The sequence below is a fragment of the Falco cherrug genome, chromosome 4 (genome assembly GCF_023634085.1).
Source record: "Falco cherrug isolate bFalChe1 chromosome 4, bFalChe1.pri, whole genome shotgun sequence".
NCBI lineage: Eukaryota > Metazoa > Chordata > Aves > Falconiformes > Falconidae > Falco > Falco cherrug.
The window spans coordinates 9,130,091-9,142,709 of record NC_073700.1 but is presented as its reverse complement, the minus strand read 5'-3'; the positions used below and the strand labels follow the sequence as shown (position 1 = coordinate 9,142,709).

Here is a 12,619-nt window from a genome sequence, read left to right as displayed (position 1 = left end):
GAGTTCTTAGGGAGAGGAGGCATTAAGTGTTCTTTATGCTGTCATTCAATTGTATCTTATAGGTGCAATGTCATCTTTCCTTCCTCCTCTCTTCTTCAAAGATGATATTCCTATGTTAAGTTTCTGCTAACCCAAAAGACAAAGTGAGGAACAGCTTAAAAATAAAAAAATGAACAAAAGAAATAAAATATAATTTTACCTGCAACAACTGGAGATTTTCTGTCATCCAGAAGTTGAATAGCGGTACTGGCTGTCACTACATTGCTTTTGTTTGCAGTTTCTGCAGGGTGTATTAAGGAAAAACAAAACCAAAAACAACCAAATTGAAATAACATATTGCAGAATGAAGAATTTGAGCTTTTTTCCCTTGGTTTGAAATCACAGTCCATATGGATTTAGTGCTTAGAAAATAAGACAGCTAACATCACATTCTATGTATGTGCAGAACATACAGGCACTGTCGTTTCAAAATTCCCCGGCATCCCAACAATGAGCTTAAAACACCAAAATTAGTAATCAATTTTTGCCTTCTCCACTAAAAGTGGCAACAAAGGTGACAACTGATAGGGCTTCTCATTAATGTGGACACTTGCTCTGTTAGACTTGTTTTGCTTAAAATACTAGGCTGTGAGTTCAACCTGTGCAAATATTAAATGAAACCTGTTATACCACATCTTGGGGTTTCACTTGGAGACCTGTAAAAAATGCAGCTGTTCAAAGGACCAGTAAATTTCCATGCATTTTTTAGGTGAACATTTCAGATTGGCTACAGAGCCTATTTGGTACTGACATATTTGAATTCCTTTCAGCATCATACATGGCTCAGCATTTAGAGAATGACAAAACTATACTAACCTGTACTAAATGGGATTGAATAGACAAAGCTCCCAGGTATTTGCTCGGCAGCTCTCCTGTACCAGAGTGGAAAATGGTCAGCATTAAAAATGTTCTCCTTATCTTCAGCAGTCAGGAAATCTCTTGAGAAAGAAGAGAGAAAGAAAATACTTTTATTTGCGTAACACAAAATGGTATCTAGCTTTGAAAGTCAAGGGGGAAAAAATGCAATCTTTTGGGAAAGAAAATGGATTTGGACAAATTTTCTAATACCATTTGTTCAACAAAAGGGTCATCTTTAGCCCCTAATAATTGGTTGTGAGACACTCGCAACTGCTTTTCTTGTGAAGGATGGAAAAAGTACTAAAAAAATAGTGCCTCTAAGTATCACTAAAAACATTGCAGTGATGTGTACAAATAAAAATGCTTAGTCTAAAACCCCTTTTTCTCTTCAGCACAATGCAAGAACTGTGAGCTGTACAAAGTGGAAAAGGCACTGGAGATTTGGTAGTTTGCTGCCACTGGCATTTACTCAAGTAATGCAAAAACGTAATTTAACAGCCTACTTTCCAAATAATATGTAAGGGGTGGTAGTGGACAACTAGATACTTTATTCATCAATATTCTCAGGGAATGTTGACAGAGGGGGTTGTGTCAGGGAAAAGAGCAAGCATGGTCTTCGTGCTACTGGTTTGCTGTCTGACAGTAGCAAACTGTAGTACTGATGATCTCACCTGTCAGGCCACTCACACTACAACAAAATTTTGTGGTCAGATAAACAACATATAATTTTATATTCAAGAAACTTAGTTTATCATAAACATCACATGCAGATTTTCTCTTACATTCATAATGCATACAGATTTGCCTGACACTATCAAACTGCTGTCTGAAAAGGTCATTAATTTTGAGACTATTTTATAGCTCTCCATTTTAAGAAACATATACCTCCACTAGATTACATCTTCTCCAAGCAAAATAAGAAACTCTTGAATGGTGAGATCTCCTGATTACTTTCACCCAGCCCACTTCTGTCACTTGGCTTTATTTCAACACCAAAAAATCTTCCATTAAAATGATGTAAAAACCCTGAAAAAACCTACAGATCTTGTTTTCAGATGAGACAGTAAAAAAACCAAAACCGACAAGCAATCCCAAACTAAACTTCATTATCTGCAGATGAAGCATATTCATAATTCTGCTCTGAAGAATATAAAGATGTGATGCTAACTCCAAGGGAGTGGGGGAAAAGTAAATGTATGGGCTACAGGTGTAAAATAGCTCATTATCCCAAATGTTCCAGTTGAAGAAAGCATCTAAGGCATCCTCTAAAATCTTTCTAACTTGTTCTACGTGTTTCAAGTGAGCCAGTGTAAAACCCTGGAAGAAACAGCAGATGGGCTTCCTAAAAATAAACATTTTTTTCTTCTTTTCTCATGTGGCTGCCAAACATAGCTTTGTTACTTACTGATTAGTAAGCTGTTCTGGACCCACAAACAGGTTGATACGAGATAGTCCAGTCCGTGTTCCAAGGAAGGCAACTTCCACTCCCTTGTCAGAGTTTCTGAAATAGAGCAGAACACAAGCAAAGATAAAGTTTCCAGACAGTAAACAGATAAAGCGATATTACTGGTCAAAGAAAGTAGAAGTGTACACATTTTTGAGAAAGATTATTTTAAGCATATTTCCCTTATCCCTTACTTCTTTTTGTGTTAAATGCAGTTAAAGTCATGTAGGTTTTGAAAAACATATGAAGTAGGAATGTTATTCAGACCAAGAGTCACTAAAAGTCAAAGACAGTAAATTTGGTAGGATTTGTGGCAAGGTATTTTATGGAAGCCATAGAATATAAAGGTGTGGCATAGCTATATACCAACTATTTAATAAACACTGGCACCCAGCGATTCAGGACTGGCAGGAGCTCCAGATATTGCTCCCAGTACATTCAGCACTTCTGTGGTACATCTGTGCTTCAAGTCATAGGTGTGACTGTTGCCCAAGCAAGCAAAACCTAAGCTATATCTCATACAGCTAGCTCCGGGTCAAATTTAGCTGCCATCAGGATAGGCTTTAGCCTCTAGACCTTGCAAAAAAAAAAAAAAAAATTGTGGCATGCAGCTCAGGGTGAAATCTGGTGCTGCACTGTTATCAGTACCAAGCTAGCTACTTTAAGACCAGTTCTTGTATGGCTACAAGAACTTCAGACATATTACCACAAAACCAGGGGCCACAGCCTTAGCCATCTTGCTGTCTCATACTTCATCCTTTAATAAATGTCCTGTCTCATTAATGTAAGTCGCAATATGAAAGGGGATCAAAAGTCTCCTGCTTGCATTTCACTGCAGCTTCTTCCTTCTGTTTACTGGATCTGTTATTTCAATGTGCATGAGGATTCCAAGGAACCTTATGCCTATATATAAATTCATCAATGTCTAAGCATATTAGCATGCAACAATTTCTTATCTTCTAAGAGACTGGATAATCCTTAGCATGATGCATTAGGTCCTACCACACTGATTTTACTCCTTCAGTACAAGTATGTGTTTTACAGCAATATATTTATTCATTCAACTTTTTTAAAAATGGTTTAAATTTAGTGAGCTCTAATCAGGATAATCTCCAGAATTGTCTTTCAACCACAGCATTTCATGCAAACTGCTAATCTTAAGACCTGTTTTCTTTAATATATATAACATCTTGTTATTTAACACCTTAGTACATCATAGCATAAATGAATTCAGTAAAACATATAAACTCTAAAAAAGAACAGCTAATCTGATTATCTGTAAAAGAAACCTAGATCCCAGTTAGTTCTGGAAAACAAACAAACAAAAGGATTAAATAAATTATTTGTTTTATCAGTGCAAGTTTTTCTGTATATAATCCGTTCCGAGACAAATTACCAGTTCCATCAACAATTCTGGTAAATTTTGCATTAAATTTCGCAGGTTCTCTAAACTGTTAGAAGTAGTCAGAAGTGTAAGTTGTAGTTAGTATACAATTTCATTGGTTATATTGTGAAGATTGGGTAACCTAAGAATTAATCATCATGTTGTATACAGCAACATAAACACTTAACGCTGAATTCAAAATCAGTGGTATTTAGGATCAAATGGTTAATGTAATGTTTTCATGCATATTAGGATTTGATAGGTATTCCACCAATTCACCAACATAAAAATTCAGCCATGACTGACACATAATGACTGACACAAAGCTTGCTTACTCTGATTTATTTAATGCTAGACTGGTCCAATAAGCTTCAATTGGTGCACTCACGACTGCATCAAACAGAACTTCCTGGATCAATTCTTTATCACCTATTACAATATATTAAAATCAGTTAACATACATGCATAGAGAAAGAATTATTTTTAGATGACTAAACAATAATTTTTTCACTGTACTATATTTTATCTGTGATATGCATTCAAACTTCTTGCGCTATTAAGCATTTACTATGTAATATTACATCATGTTTGATCACAATGCAGTTTTTCATATAACGTTTCATTGCACTAACAATTTTAGTTTAAAAACAAAAAAATATTCTCTCCTTGACATAATGCATTCATGTACATATTATCTAATGTTCACACTTGCACACAACATAAGGTTAAAACAGTTAGGTCTACTAACCATCACAAAAGTTCCACATTTCTGCAAATAGACAAAGTATGCACTTATCCATTGGAATATTTTTTATCCTGCTTTGCAGTTCAGAAATGTTAATTGCATACATATTCTCCCTAAAACACTCATGGAATATCTGGCATATTCTTTAGAGGCCTGATCCAAGGATAGATTCAGACCTATACTGTTTAACTTATAAAACCAGATGGAGCGATAATATTCCATAGTGTAGCTACACCATCTGAACAGGAACTTGAATGTTTAGTTGTGGCATATTGTTTACCATAAAAGCCAGCAATTTGTATTGTCAATGTCTTTATTGACCCTGGAAAAGGCTCAAAACCAGTGAAATTCCAAAGTAACATCAGCCAAGCAATCCTCTTTCAATTATCACTGGTTAAACTAAGTAGCTTTGCATTTTGTAGAAGGTACAGTACAACAGTTTTTAACTGGAGTAAAGCCCACAACATGTATATTTAACAAAATACTTGCATTGGAGCAATGGCTCTTTTCCTGTGAGGTAGCGTTTAATTGCTTCTAACTGAGTCATTTGACGGTGTTCAGGATGTAAGTCAGTGTTGCAATAGGACCTGTGAACAAGTTGTGAAAACATTAAAATGTTAATACATATAAGAATGATCTCTTTTTGTCTTTGAACATAAAGAATTGGGTTCAGCAAGCACAAACAACATGAAACCAAGAAGGGTAACAGACACCAATTTCATGCTTTGTTTAAGGCTTACCATTCATCTGCTAAAGATACATCAGGGTGTTCTAAATCATGCAAACCTGTAACAGGAATAATAATGGGTTATTTAGGGAGCAGTCTGGGTAACAGATGGTTATTTACATACACTCCATAACATAAACCCTTCCTTCTTGGAAAGTGCATTATTACCACAATGTAATAAATCACAGTAAACTATGTTCGAATACACTTTAGAGTCTAACAAATTGTCAAAAGCCAACAAAATCAGATCTAAAACTGAAAAGGTAGAAAAACTTTTTTTTGTGCTGATATGTTTAACTTATACAAATTACTCGCATGATAAATTTGAAGTTTAGAAGAACACTTGAGCGAAGAGAAATACACAATGGTAACAGACTCCTATTTGTAACCTCTTGCTCTATTTGGCTAGCAAAGTTCTTCATGCTAAAATAGGTATTTCTCATTTCATGACAGTTGTTCTCTTCCTCTTAAAAGAAATACCTTTTAAAAGGACAAATCCCTCAAAACCTAAGCACACAGCCCACGAACACAAACAGCAATTTATGGGTTTGTTCAGAATAGGTTTATTGTACTAACAGGTCATGCAAATACCTGTAAATAAGAATTGTATCATTAGTTATATAGCACAATAAAAATGTACTTTGGAAATTTTAAAAACTCTTAAAACACTTATCAATAAACAATAAGCAAACAGGGTTCAGAGGGCAGGGTCTAGGTTTAAACTCCTGAAGTACATGATAAACAATGACAGAGCTACAGTGATTAAGGAAAGCAGGGAAGTCAAAAGTAGGACTGTAGTTATAGTCCCTGGGGAGGACAGTGAGGTGTCGGAGACAGAAAATCACTGAAAGTAACAGCGGGAGAAAAGGAAGAGTTAGTTATGAGTATGTCAATGTTTCTGGTGATATATCCAGGAGGAAATATCAGACAGACTGGCTGAGAATGTATGGCTGGATTAAAGAAAAGAGGTGAGAGGCACGTTGGGAACAGTTTGGAGAGCAAGCAGCTCCAAGTCTGCTGTGCTCTCTTTCTATCTAGACATGTATTTGCTGTGCAAGTGACTCAAACTGTAAAGTACTTTTAACATCTCTCCTGGGTACAGGAACATATTCATGCCCCAAAATAGCTGAGGAACAAAGACCTGAAGAAATGACCTATCTTGTTTAACATCACTGAGAAAACAAGAAGCAGAATTGGAAATGAAAACTGAAGCACAAAATCAGAAAGCACTCCTCTATTGAAACATTTTTTTGCTCAGCAACTGCTAAAAGTTCTTAACCAGCTCTCCGCTCTTCTGAAATGCCTCTGCTATTCCCTCTATCTTCAGGAACCTTTGTTTTTTATCTTGTTGCAAACAAATTTATTACCACTCAGAGCTGACTCCACTCATTTTAATTGTGGAGCTATCAAAAAGAAAAACCATAAAGAAAGAACAGTTCTTCTCTTAGTTACTTTGACTGTTATTATAAAAATGCAAAATGTAATTCCCTGTAGACAGTGTAGTTATAGCTCTGAAAGATTTCATAATGTATAGTCTGCGAGCAAAAGAAGTCATAGCCATTACAGTGCTCTTAGTGGTCACTTCATTCAGAAAACACCACGAATAATTAACATTGGACCCTGAGTGATTCTCTGGAATGAGAGAGGAGGACAGAAGATGATCCTCACCTAAAGAAGATTTGCCAACAGTCTGACTACGCTTAATATAAATGAGGAAAAAATCCCATGAAGTAAAAGATCTTCAAAGGAAAAAAAAAAAAAAAACAAACAGAATTCCCTTATGGAATCTGCAGATGAACATACAAGCTTTAGGTCTACCAAAACAACAATAAAACTACTGTGTAAGCAACATGAGAAGGTAGGTATCTTACCTTCTTCTACAGTTACATTCCCTCTGAAGAAATATTTTCCATGTCCTCTAGAGAGAGCCACACCTAAACTGTGCAGAGAAATAAAGCAGACCTTGAAATCTGTGAGGCAAACAATAACGGACATTTTCATTTCTAAGAAATCCAGCTGATGTACTATGATTAACTTTAAAACTGTTTGTTTCCAGACCCTCACTGATCATATTTATTGTTCAACTAGCTGCTTCAACCTTGTTTCAGTTCTGAGGTGGCTGCAAAAATTGGCTGTATTTATGTGTGCTTAGAGGTACAGTAAACCATTATTATCTGGCAAAATAATAAACGAGCCCCTCTAAGCTCACTGCTGTTCACCCAGCATGAGATCTCTTCAGCTGAGCCTTGAACATGCCCATGGCCTTGCAATGGAGGACATTCTTTTGTAAATCAGACTAAGCTGTTGGGAAACTATGTAAGTGTGGGATCCAATGGAGCTACTGAGAGGAAAAAAAAAATCATATGTGACAACAGCATCATGACTCCTCTTGGGCTAATTTTTCTGTGATTCATATTTTTAGCTAGTTTAACTTTTTTTGCATTTACTTCAGCTTTATAAACTCTCAGCAGTTACATACCCATTTTTGGTTTGGTTTTTAGTCTACCATTTAACCTATTCAAGTTTAATGAACTGGTTGGGGGATCCCACACCTCTTCCTATTGAATACATACACAGAATACCTTCTGGCATTCATTAATTCAAGGGGATCATATCAGGCTAGGAACCTGCCAGTAATAAATAAGACTGAGAGTGCGTGACACTAAGTACACGCAGAGACACCAACTCCAAGAGCACAATCAGTTGCTACAATCAACAGGTCAATCTGGAAATGGGATGAACAGTAAACCTCTTTGGCACTAGAGTGTACGTTTTAATAAATGTGGCCCCTGTTGTCTTCCTGAATCTATACTCCTAACCATCAAAACCGCATACAGACCATGCTGAAAAACACAGGACACGTTTCCTAATATATTTCTGTCCTAAGAATCAGAAATTGCCCTGCATGAATATATGTAGCCCCGTATCTGTTTACTAAACAGGCAATGAATGACAGTGCCACAGAAAAACAACCCCCCAAAAAAACAAACCGAAAAACAACCCCACCCCAAAAATAAAAACAAAACAAAAAACACACCAAGTTTTACCATCCATATGTAAATTTTAACACGAACATTTTAGAGATCAGAGAAATGTGTCTATATTTTCTCTATGTGAAAATGTAGCTCAAGTTCTGTGAAATGGTTCCATTGAAGAAAATTTCAATTGAGTGTTGCAACTATCAGCCTCCTGCTTTAAGCATAAGGTACAGTTAGTATTCTCTCATTAATAGATTATTTCTAATTCAAGTATCAGCATTTTAAAAGTGACTTCCTGTCTCTCTCTCTCTCTTTTTTTTTTTCCTCTTAAGATGCATGCCAAAATAACATGGCTGACTTACTCAGTTTTAGTTATACAAATACACTGAAGGTAGTTCAGAGAAAAAAAATATCCAAACCTCAAATTGGAAATGAAATACTATCTCATTTTACATTACATTTTTGTTGTGGAAAAAAATCAAAATGAGGCTCAATATGTAGTTACTTAAATGGATTACAGTATTTATAGCTCTCCAAGTACTTGCAAAAGCCTTTCGTTGAATGTAAACCTCAACTGAATATTTTTTTTAATGAAACGTAAGCCATGACAAACACTGTGAGTTTGCCTGTGTGAGCTTGCACAAACTTTCCATCTCTGGAAATGCTGAAAGGAATGCTGGTAGGCTCCTTTTCCTTGCTATTTTCAGCATTGTCCAGGGATATTTCATTGTCAGATTTTGCTGATGAGCTTTTAATGAGTTCACAATCTATGTATAAATGCAAATCCAATGAGTCTGATGAAATGTCCATTTATTATGGTCAGCTCTACCTGAATGGAGTACCCTTGATGTCTGTATAATAGTAGTCATTTGTCATCACCAATACCCGCTTCTAGATGCAGAGCAAGAAAGTCAGAAGGGGAGGGGAGAAGAAGTTAGTTTGCTATAAGAAATGTATAAAAGATCAAGTGGTTAGTCATTGATAAAATTACAAGCAATGTTTACATTCAGTGAGTAAAAAAAAAAATATACTGCAGTGAATCTTATTTATGGAACCTTAAAAATCGTTGAAAAAATGAACTGCTTGCTTTATACCATTGGAATAATATTTTATACATTTTACCCCTTTGTCCACTGTCTTCTTCACTTCCATGGAGAATTTCCCGGTTTTCCGATTCACCATTGCATTTCGGAGCTGAAATGAAGGAAATGTGTGTCAATTCCTTTATTTTCATTTTCTGTAATTCTTTGAACTCTGAGGTCTCTGCTACACTCATTTGGCCTAAATAGTACTGAATTTTCTTCGTTTCTTCATTTTCAGTAGTTCTACTATATGCTGAACAATGCCCTTACAGATTTTATTTTCAACTGCATAGGCCGAGACTCCTGCCACGCAACTGTAGGCAAGTTGCTGACATACGTAAGATAGGAGCTTTCAGCATCCTTCATAGTAAAATAGCTCTCTGAGTAGCAATCTGGATCTTACTCTGTGGGATAAACAGTGTAACTGACTACGGCACAGGAAGATAAGGACTATGTTCCCGGCTGGATTTAAGTGAAGTTAGACCAGGGTTTAGTGTTTAGATACATCAACAATTACACATATGATAACAAAGTGAAAAAAAAGAAAGCCCCACTTTCCCTACACTATTCATTCTGCTTCTGCTTGCTATTCTGTGTTGGGCTGCATTCTAAACTAGCACCAGAAACTGCATCAGAAATTAGAACTAGCAGAAGAATGACAGCTCGTTTGATCACTAACCTATTTCAATGGGAACACACAGGTGCAGTACTCTGTGTTTCCCTCTGGTTGTCCATTGATGTCCAGGCACCCCTTGCAAGGTAATAAATTTTCTCTAATGGAAGCCCTAGGTCAGTCACGGCTTTAAGAATTGGCCTGGAGCTCTCCCCCTTAAAGTCATCCAAAAGATGTTTTAAATCCCCTTCAAAAGCAGGTCTCATTATTGTATAAACCAAAACCCCAATGCAGCTAGGGAAAACAGAAAATAAATGAGAAAGGGTTTATATGCAATGATTTACCTGCTGCCTTGAGAGCTAAATATGTTACTTTCTAGATTACCACAAACACTGCTTTTCAGTAACTTTATTCTAGCCTCTCCATGAGCTGCATGCTTCCAAATCAGTCCTGCAAAGTCCCTTACCCATCACCTCTAAAAAAAATCTTCCCTTCGCACACCTGTTTGCTCCCTAGGAATAAGGAGCCTTCCTCCAGAGCACACCAGCCCACACAGTTGTTTTCTTAGGTGAACATGCCATGATGATGAAGAGTAAAAAAAAAAAACAACAACTGTCCTCTAGATCTATAAGCCAAAACAACGTGCAGTGTCCCTGACAATGCACACACACTGTCCTGGTGGCAGGGTCTCTGAGCTGAAACTGAAGAATGACAAGACATGGTTTTTGAGAAATCCTCAGGGGTTTTGAATTTGCCTATCTATCAGTTCTGGGCTTTAGGGAAGAAATAAAAAAGCTCCTGTTTAGGAGTTACATCGTCTGCATATGGAGATATTTTATTTGGATGCTATTAGGTTTACTAATGGAAGAAGCAACCTCTGGCTTATTGTGGTAAAGAGCACCTCTACGTTTTCTGCAGCAGTAATTTTCATTACAATAGGAAAATCCCACTATCGCTAATCAATTCACACTCTGTCATCACTAATCAATTCACACTCCCTCTTCAGGGTTATTTAAAATGCAGAATAATATTGACAAAATGAGCATTTTTATCTCTTTTCTATTGCTTATCTATCTGAACACAATTTTGGACATAGTTTTCTTGCTGAATATATATCTCCTGTTCTCTAGTACCTCATGCCAGATTGGGAAATTCAGTCAGATTTTAATGAAAAATTGTGAAGATAGTCATATCAATGCACTCTGCAGGCTTTCTGAGTGTGGAGTGAAGTGAGAATGATCAAACTTGCCAGTAAAATGTCTGGTTTTATTCTCATGAACAAGTTGAGCGTGGCTGACCTATCAAAAACTGCAAACTTTGCAGCTCTTTAAATTTAATTCTAGGGCATCTAGATTTGAATTAACAGTCTTACTCTTCTGTCAGTGAGTGTAAAAGAATAATTTTTAGCTGGAGGCATGTATAAAATAAAGCATATATTTTACTGTAGATTTTTTTTTTAACAATACATAATAGGCAATTCTGGAAATAGTTTCCCATTTTAAGTTTTGTGGTTTTGGACTTGGAGAGCTGGTCTTAATTAACCATCTACTTTCTAACATTCACAGAACAGTTCCATTTATCTTTAACATGGTTTTCATTTTTCTCCTATTGGTGCCTGCAACTGTCTAAGACCCATTCCTCCCACAAGCCTCAGGCAAGTCATAGATTTACTAAAAGGGCCTCCAAACCCCCGGTAGTGTTTAAGATCAAGTCTGCATATGGGATTGAGAGTTTTACTTTTCGTCTTTCTTTTTTTTTTTTTTTTTTTTTTTTTTTTTTTGCTTGCCATGATTACATTTCTTGGCTTTGTAATCTGGTTTCTCGGCTCTTCTGCAGTTTCATCTCCCCCCTAAAATGCATAAAATAAGTACTGCCTCAGTTGGCTTCAAGCCCCAGAACATTCATTCATGGTCTTTTTTATATGGAAAAAAATATTTCATTCAGCTAGAAATTATAAATATAAGAATTTTAAGGAGCTAATGAGAAAAAGGTTTCTGTCCAAATTGAAGCTTCTTGTCTTTGGTGCTGCATATTCCCCAAACTTTGGTTACTTGTCTTTGGTGCTGCATATTCCCCAAACTTTGCTGGAAGACACTGTTAGTTTATAAGCTGATGCCAAGATTTCTATTGTTAATAAAATGCAGCAAGATAGCAGGTGCTGTTAACCTGGAAAATGAACTGATGAATATATATTTACACCAATTTATTTCATGATGAAAAAATTCTAACCTTAGTTCTGTCACCTTTTCCTTGCTGAATGACCAGAGAAACCTCTTCAGTATGCATTAGCATGCATTATTACTCCTTCAACCAAATGTCTTCCAACCAATTGCTAACAGCCGAGTTTCACTGCTATAGTATGAGATCATTCTATATTTTCAGAAAACTATGAAACCATTAAATTGATGTGGTAAAAAGTAAGAAAAAGTCTTAATCAGCTTCCACATCAGTGTTTCATAGGAGAAAAGAATACCAGTAGTAGTCTATGTTATTAAAAGCAGCTATATGAATACATTAATTCTTTCCCTCTACAGTTGAGCAACCAATGCTTTACTACCCAAGCTTGTAGAAAATCAAGAACATAAAATCCAAGGTCTTGGGTGAAGCAGAGCTAGATGTAACTCTTAGCAATAAGTTACCTAACAAAGTTTTAAGTCTCCTACACAATATTTACCATTTTCACTCAAAAGTAACAATATTAAGGAATTACTTATTACAAAAGATCAACAAGGTAACACACAGTTTTTGG

The 12,619-nt window shown here is 36.1% G+C and overlaps 1 protein-coding gene across 5 annotated transcripts in view; it reads right to left on the bottom strand.

Annotated features, from left to right (window-relative positions):
* CACNA2D3 (calcium voltage-gated channel auxiliary subunit alpha2delta 3) overlaps positions 1–12,619 on the bottom strand; it is a 469,002-nt gene that overhangs the window by 89,485 nt on the left and 366,898 nt on the right. For all 5 annotated transcript variants that reach the window (XR_003559900.2, XR_003559897.2, XR_003559899.2 and 2 more), the window contains 9 exons: positions 9,298–9,369; positions 9,005–9,066; positions 7,069–7,136; positions 5,211–5,256; positions 4,960–5,057; positions 4,061–4,154; positions 2,303–2,398; positions 856–977; positions 200–280 (listed from right to left, as the gene is read on the bottom strand). Coding sequence is in view for 2 of the 5 variants with exons in the window: in XM_027805095.2 (XP_027660896.1) it covers positions 200–280; positions 856–977; positions 2,303–2,398; positions 4,061–4,154; positions 4,960–5,057; positions 5,211–5,256; positions 7,069–7,136; positions 9,005–9,066; positions 9,298–9,369 (739 nt within the window). In the remaining 3 variants the exon portion in view is untranslated. The remainder of the gene's footprint in view (positions 1–199; positions 281–855; positions 978–2,302; positions 2,399–4,060; positions 4,155–4,959; positions 5,058–5,210; positions 5,257–7,068; positions 7,137–9,004; positions 9,067–9,297; positions 9,370–12,619) is intronic.